The sequence below is a fragment of the Achroia grisella genome, unplaced genomic scaffold (assembly GCF_030625045.1).
Source record: "Achroia grisella isolate CSIRO2021 unplaced genomic scaffold, CSIRO_AGI_Agris_v1 utg204, whole genome shotgun sequence".
Lineage (NCBI taxonomy): Eukaryota > Metazoa > Arthropoda > Insecta > Lepidoptera > Pyralidae > Achroia > Achroia grisella.
Genome location: NW_026712703.1, coordinates 3,384,897 through 3,393,262, shown reverse-complemented (window position 1 = coordinate 3,393,262; position 8,366 = coordinate 3,384,897). Strand labels below are relative to the sequence as shown.

The 8,366-nt window shown below is 32.5% G+C and overlaps 1 protein-coding gene across 1 annotated transcript; it reads right to left on the bottom strand.

Annotated features, from left to right (window-relative positions):
* Window positions 1-5,389: 5,389 nt before the first annotated feature.
* Window positions 5,390-8,124, bottom strand: LOC131841928 (leucine-rich repeat-containing protein 24). The gene has a single exon (XM_059190326.1). The coding sequence runs from the start codon at window positions 7,869-7,871 to the stop codon at window positions 5,925-5,927; it is 1,947 nt and encodes a 648-aa protein (XP_059046309.1). The 5' UTR covers window positions 7,872-8,124; the 3' UTR covers window positions 5,390-5,924.
* Window positions 8,125-8,366: the final 242 nt, after the last annotated feature.

The following is an 8,366-nucleotide window of genomic DNA, read 5'->3' as shown; positions in this document are numbered from 1 at the left end:
AAATGTTAGCTAAGTAAAGCTGCATGTAACATTACCACATATTAGAGGCAAAGGAAGGTAATAAAAAATAATGGTATACTGTTTGTAATTTGGAATATTGCATTATAAAATTTCCTAATGAGTATGTATTTGCTCTATATATTAAACAGCACCCGTGTTAGTTAGTTTATGTATTAGTCAGTAAATATAGTATGGTCTAGAGTTTGAATATTTGTGTCTAAAGTAGACAAAAATAAAACCGGATTATTTCATTTTTCCTACTAACCTCATAAAGAGATACATTTAAAGACAATTATTTTGTAATGATATGATATGATTTTTTGTCCTCCTACTTTTAAAGTAATCATAGTAAAACGTAAGTCATATAAAATACGACAGTAATTTTTCATAAATACGAAAACTTATATATAAAAGTAGGTATACTTGCAGAAAATATAAAATCATGATATATCTCACTTTTATATTGGTAAATTTTCAAATTTTAAAATCAAAATATTTGTATAATTTTTTTTTATATATATTATATTTGATTGACTCATAATTGAACAATGTAATTGATTTATGAACCGTCTCAAGTAAATAAGTTTAAAGAACAAAAAAGAAACTTTACAAATACATCATAACACTGTTTTACTTATTTTTCAATATTTTTAATATGATTCTTATACAACCATTTTCTAATATCATAAACAACCATTATCACAGCTAAGTATAAAACCTCAAGTTCTTTTAAAATAAAGTAAGTGACTTTATTTATTCTATCGAAAATAGAAAATCTAGAAAATTAATTGGCAATTAGTACCTATTAATTAGTAAACATTGTGCAATAAGTAATGGCGTTATTACCGACGCTTATTTTAGAATAAATATCAGCAAATGTAAAATAGAGAGATGGCAGGGGTAGAATGTATAGTAAAAACTGCAAAAATTATGAGTATGAGACTTCATTTTCTAGATATATAACAAATTTACGAGTTCATTTGTTGTGGTTTTGGTTTCTGACTATATAATTTTGAATTGCAAGATATAAAAGATTCCATTAGTAGAATAATATAACTACAGTATCATGCAAATGTGAAACTGTATTAATGGTTCTTACGTTGAACTCTATTTTTTTAATATTCTTACGTAGAATGCACTTATACATACACGTATACATAGAATGGAAATATTTATTTAGTGCAACATGGTCATAGTCACATAAACTTTTGTCGATTATAAATATCTTGCATGGTTTATGTTCCTCACATTTGACTAATATACTATACTTTGATCAATATAATTTCCATGGAAATAAAACATTCTTTGAAAAATATCAACGACATAATAGAAATCCAGATCCCTCTTTAAAAACTCCAAATTATAATGATGAATGTAGTCCGTTTTTAAGTATTCTCTTTCAATAAGGAACAATATAGTAGAGTAGCGCCATTGTTAACAAGCAAACAGTAAGTTATAGTTTGCCATTTCAAAATTTTATCAATTAAATAGGTGTGTGCATGCTTCACCACCCTGGGAAAAATATTATCATGAATTACAGTAGATGTAAAAGAATTACAAAACAAATCATAGAATTTCTGCTTACAAGTCTATTCCTTTAATTCTATTTTCACCCTCATTAATTTAAGCCAAATATCGGATAAATAATTAATTTGAATGAAAGGGTTTTTATTAAGTGACGTTATTTAAAAAATATATAATCATACTCTCAAATTTGACTCTTAGTCGTATATGGTTTTATATTTTTGTTTATTTTGTACTACATAAAATTTACCCGAGACCTTTAAGAAGGTTTTGTTTTTGATTTCACTTCTTTTGTGTCTGAAGATTTTAGAGCGATTTATATAAATACAGAACAAAGGAATAGTTTAATTGATGTCTGAGAATATTCTCCAGACAGCTTAATAGTGACTTAAAAGTATAATAGTGAAAGCATTATTTTTATAGTAACGAACAATAACGAAATTTTACTTTTACTTTTACTCACTCAATAGGTCTGCGACTTTTTAAATTGTTTTCATTTATTTTACTCTCATAATTTAAAATATAATAGTTTTAATTATACATCATAAAGTAAATCACTATTTAACTTAGACTTTCAGAAACATCAAATAATATTATAATTTTATTAAAATATATAGACTCAATGATCCCTGTTTATAATTTATGTTTTAAATAAATCTCATAACTTCAAAACGTCGTAAATTAAAGAATATTTAGACTTTATTTGACAGAAAGTTTCATTACAATATGATTTTCCGTATTTTATTATGAAATTTATTTATTATTAGGTTATATTTGTCTAATTATTAACATGCTTCTTTATTATTTTATAAGACATCATATAGACATATAGACATCTGTTCATAACTGTCACATAATACTAAGTGGTGGTTCTAGATTTTGGATTATTTGTTTCTTTATATAATTTCTTAGTACTGGACTGACATATTTATCTTGGGCTTGTTATTTTATACACAGGAAAACTCAATTTAATGACTGTATAATAAAAATATATTTTGTTCTTCAATGAAAATATCGGGTATCTTTTTATTATTTATGTAATATAAAATAACAAAAGTACAGTCGATCAAAATAACCGAGTGTGTTAGCTGCTTAGCCAAGCGGTATGTACGAGGCAACCACGATTGTCGGGTCGCTTTTGCGGGGGCAGGTAAGTGAATGGAAGGCAAAGTTGTTGTAATTCCAGACTTATTTTGTACGATTTATATTTGTAGATAAAATACCTTCTCAGTCTCTTAACAATGTATTAAATTTAATTTTTTTACGTGGATATATTTTACTTTTAGTATTATCATATAAAATAATATGAGTAATGTTATAAATATGATATAATGAAACTACAATGTCCACATATATTTTTTGTAGTTAGTTGAAAGGTAACCGGATCACAGTATTGCTGTATACTCTTATAATATACGCAAGTTAAAAGTAAACATTAACGGAATATTAAGTAAATACAATACTGTATACAATTTACCATGTAAACATGACGAAGCACAGAAGCCGACAGTTAAATTAGTTTTTACTGTTTATGACCGCCGTATATTTTATATGTCATCGTCGGGCAACTCATACCACTTCCAGAATTGAGATCAACCACATTTTTACTTAAATCTCTTAAGCTACATATTGCCAACATCTAAAAACCAACCAATATATCTCTGGCGATCGGGTAAATAGGAGTAAAATATTATATTGTTTCGCATTTTTCAGTAAATATAATTAATTTATGTACTTAAGCAATTGATTTTTTAAATTATTACTAAACGACATCCGTCTAAAAGAATAAGACCAACAAAATAAGTACTAATAATAATTATATGCAGTACGTACCTAGATCACGGTTTTAAATCTTCAGACGGTCTACTTATTCATATTTCTTTGTCAACCAACATCCACGCTCCAAGTCTCCGAACTCCATTGAACTCGTTTAAGGTTCGGTTCTAATAAAAAAACTGAATTGAACGGAAATGAAATAACGCTAACCGGTTTTTCTCCGGTACGCTGTGAGGTGAGCTTGAGCCTTTTTTTGTCGTTAAGCCGTCGGCTCTTTTTACAATGGGCAAGTTTAACCATGATGGCATTGTCGTCCGGACGTTGAAGCTGTAATATTGGGACGTGGATTCAATTCTCACTATAACCGGCTCTACTAAAGACGGTAATACCGAAACGTTAGTAATCTTACTTTATTCTTATTAAACATAAAAAAATTGTTTGAATATTTGTTAATCGATTTCGCTTACAAATAGTTGTATATTTTTTAGTGTTTGGTAAGTATGGCAATACAATACTAACTTAATTAAACAAGCGAGCAATGTTGCAATTACGACAAATGTATTTAATATATGATCTTTACAGGTACAGTAAATATGTAAAAAATTCATTTAACGGCGTGCTATTGGTACTGTATTGTTTTATTTGTAAATAGAAGTATTGAAGCCTGGGGGAGCTATTTGCATTTGCAATACGTACAATTGTACACAGGTATATGTACCAAAAATTACAGTATTCGAATAATGTTCTATTTAGGTATTGATAAATATATAAAATAGGCATCTACTACAATGTCCTATAAAATTATTTTAATGTGTACATAAAGCGCTTCCTTTTGTTTTATGAAAATATTGACAATTATTCATCAAGACGAAAATAAAAACTTCCATTGATAGAAGATAACAGTTTAAGACGCATCATATTTTCTTCTTTTTCAACTAATATAATGGAAAACAAACAAAACTCATATCTAACTGTTACCCTAGAACGAATTATACCCGTTCAAAACATCTGAAATCGTATCTTTACATGAATTAGAATAGAATTATCTTTAATAACCTGCTGATCAAAACGCAATTACATGTTTTCCTAAAAACAGTATGCTGTCAATGCTAAATACCTCTTAAACTCAGTGGTTTATACAAAGTATATCCTATTTTGATCGAGGTATAAAATTATTAGACACTCATATATATGGTATGAATAGATTTATATGTATACTCATAGACAAAATCAGGTGATTAACAGTACTTAAATCACTAAATCGTGGCATGATTATGAATGTGAATAACCGTACAATAAAAGAAAGTACACACTCGAGTATTTATCTAAGGCATTATTATGAGTAATATATAGAAATTGGTAAATGTCACTGCTATTTAAAGATCACTACTTTTTCATAATTATTGTGGTAACATAAACTGTGCACATAATTAACACATGTCATGGGCAAATGTATAACTTACAAAAGTCTCTGTCTCTAGGACTATTTTGAACCTTCTCCTAATCAGTTCTAAGATGAAATTTATTAGTCCTTTCTATCTATTTATTGTACTTATCTTAACAAGTTGAATTTAGAGATTGCATTTATTATTTACACTAAAGAAATGGGATATTAAAGGACTACGATTTCATTTATTACATTATATGTTAATTAATGTGTGTTATAAATCGAATCTAAGACCGTATTTATACCAGAACATTAGATCATTTAGATCTTATTTAAATTACACATACATTAATTAAATCCGAATGATTAAATAAAACGTTTGTAGTAACCGTTTCATTCATTTCTAAGTAATATAATAAAATACTTACGCATTTATGAAGATTCTTCGCTGGTCCAACTTCTGATCCAATCGCGAGAAAAGGCGTCATTCTAACTAAGAAGATATTAAACAATATACCATTATTATAGATTTTCAGAAATTGAACAGATTATTTACTCAAAAAGGGAATCCTACCTCGAACAATAAAGCCTCATTAAATGTTGTACTTGTCCACATTTAGAATGTAAAGGAAATAATTCAAACAAAACATACATTTTCACAATCGCCTTATTTATTTTTTCTCCATTTTATTTCTATTACTCTTATTTTTTGAAACATAAAATTTACACATTTATTATCGTACATCAAATAACATTGATAGTGCAATACAATTACAGTAATATAGTAGTACATATATTACTTTCAGAGGGAATTGTACATATCTTTGGGTAGTTATTTTATTTGTAGATATAGTTAGTATGAGTGTGGCTCACACATTAGATATTTATTAATAACTTTATTATAATGTAACATCCTATTTGAATTTCAACAATCGAGATATATTTTATACTCAGTATTTAAATTATTTGGCGATCATAAACAATACCACTCCATATCACGTATTAATTTACATTTACATTCCTCAACTAATCAGTCGTAGATCCTTAACATTTGGATCCAATGTAACTTTCCATTACGTATTATTCTAAATAAATTATATGATACAAAAAATATTACACTAACAACCTGTGTAGGTATAGATTACATATACCGTACGTATAGATGAATCGTAGCTTACAATACAAATGTACAAGGTGACATGTCATCTAGATATGTTTTAATCAGTTCTTATATAGTCTAAACATCAGTAGCACAGCCGTCCTGAAAGCCCTCCTCAGTCGAGGGCCTGGTGATGGTAAGAACGCGTTTTAATGCCGACACTGGTGGAAGTACTGGGGGCGCCCTTTGCCAGACTCGCAGGGTGCGCGCGCCGCCCACTGGCAGGCCATAGTCTGGAGGGTATGGTGCATCGCTTGACGCTGCCGGCGTTGCCGACGTCACCGCATGAGACCTCGGAAACGTACGACTCATATAACCTAGTTCTTCTTGAGAACCATCCACGCTACAATTTTCAATGATCGGCGTTCGATCCGTATAGTACGCAGGTATAGCAGAGCTTACGGCCCGAGACATATTACTAGCCTGATTCATTTTCATTTGATCCCAAAGACCTGATGGGTACAATGAATCGGAAGCCTCGCGTGCGTATTCGCCACTCCCTGGTCGAGCGGCACTGTCTGGCCTCGTGTCATTGATAAGATCAGGGTCGATAGTCGCAGACACTGTTGGAGATACGACAACTGGTCCACCAGAAGTCACTATACTACCTCTTCCTTCATAGTGATTTGTAGTATATGGTATGTCATTGGCCCGTGGAGGTTTAGATACCGGATTACATTTTGTATCGTTGTAATTAGGGGCTTCTTGTCTATTAGCTAACACTGCAACATGTGGTCTGTCTGTGGTAACAGGATGTACTTCATTTCCAGACACGACTCGATCCAAAGTATTTGGAGTCTTGCTTTCACAAGCGGGTGCAGGGCGAAATCGAACAAAAGTTATCAAAAGAGCCAAGGAAATAACAATTACAACTAAAAACAAAGCCGCTCCCAAACTGGCTATTTGTGCGCTCCCCAAAGATGCCATGCCTACTGGTTTTTGCGTAACATGTACAGTAAAATTAGCTTCGGCATTTCCACCTTTATTATCGGCTACACAGTAAAATTCACTGGAGTCCGATTCTTGTGTATTAGTAAGAACCAAGGACGACCTTTTTCTTGAGTCGCCATCTTCAAATATATAAACCTTTTGATGCGAATTGAAATTGCTTCCGTTTTGAAGTAATCGCCCATTCCAATACCAATTAACGTTAGCACTTGGTATGGCTTCTGTTTTACATGTAATTGTTGCATTTTCTCCGACTCCGGCCTCAATGTGGCGGCTTATCGGTAATATTTCAGGTTTACAAGCGAACTCTTCTATTGGTAATTCCGAAAACGGTCGGTTCGCTAACCGCATCGGACCTGCACAAGTAGGCGTTGATAGTAGCTTATGTTTAGCCAGCCACATTTTAAGCTCACGCAATCGACAGTCACAAGTCCAAGGATTGTCGGATAAATCTATAGCTCGCAGTTTCTCTACTCTTTCTAAGGAAACCAGAGGTAAATCACGAAGCTTGTTATGATTTAACTTTAATGATTCTAATGACCGTAAATTTCTAAATGAGTCCGCTGCAATATCTCTAATGTCACATTTAGATAAATCAAGTTTCACTACACTGCCGAGGTTACTAAGAGCGTCGGAATGTACTTTAAGAATTGGATTTTGAGCCAATGTTAAATCTCTGAGAAAAGGAGCATCTTTAAAACTGTTAGAAGGTATTTGTGTGAGTAAATTATGGGAAAGATCTAATTCTACCAAATTTGTTAGACCTTTAAAAGCTCGGTCGTGTATTTGGCCTATATTACAATTTCGGAGATATACACGTTGCAAATTAACCAGGCCTGTTCTGGCGAAGGCTTCTTGAGGAAGGATTTGTAAGTTATTCCCTGATAAGTCAAGAACTTGAGTTGCAGGGTCAACAGGTTCTGGCACTGTGATAAGGGAACGTTCTATACACTCAACTGTCTGTTTACCCCCTTTCCATTTACACATACACACTGCAGGACAAGATCCAGCTGGTGCTACACCAGCTAAAGTCGTTTCCCATACCATCACACTCATTGTCACTATAAACCACCTCATATTGATGCCAATCCAACTTACGTTCTCGTAACTTTCACTGTAACATATCCGTCACACAATGTTCGACATTTAATACGTCACCTTTTCACATTTAATCCAAAAAGTCACAAAATGAATAATTTTAGTCACGCGGCGTATCTACATTTCGATATCGTATCACATCACTAATCGAGAAAGTTGGCGAGCGGTACATGTCGGCACGGCGCCTACCCGCGACGGCTGTAAATTAACTGAGAGGGAGGGATCGTCGTATCGTCTCAGTGGAAAGAGCTCGACACATGCGCGCTAGCGGCTCCCCTCACCCCTCTTTGCGGCTTCCCATCGGCTGCCGAGTTGAGTAGCCCTACTCGAAGCGAACTGTTGAAAGAATTCCAAAAGTGTAATTTTCTACCTGGCTGTGACCGCGACTGAACATCCCGCACACTAGGCCGTCACGTTCATTCATAAATACCTGAGCCGACAACGGCGGGGCAATAGTTTCAATACAGGCTTGAG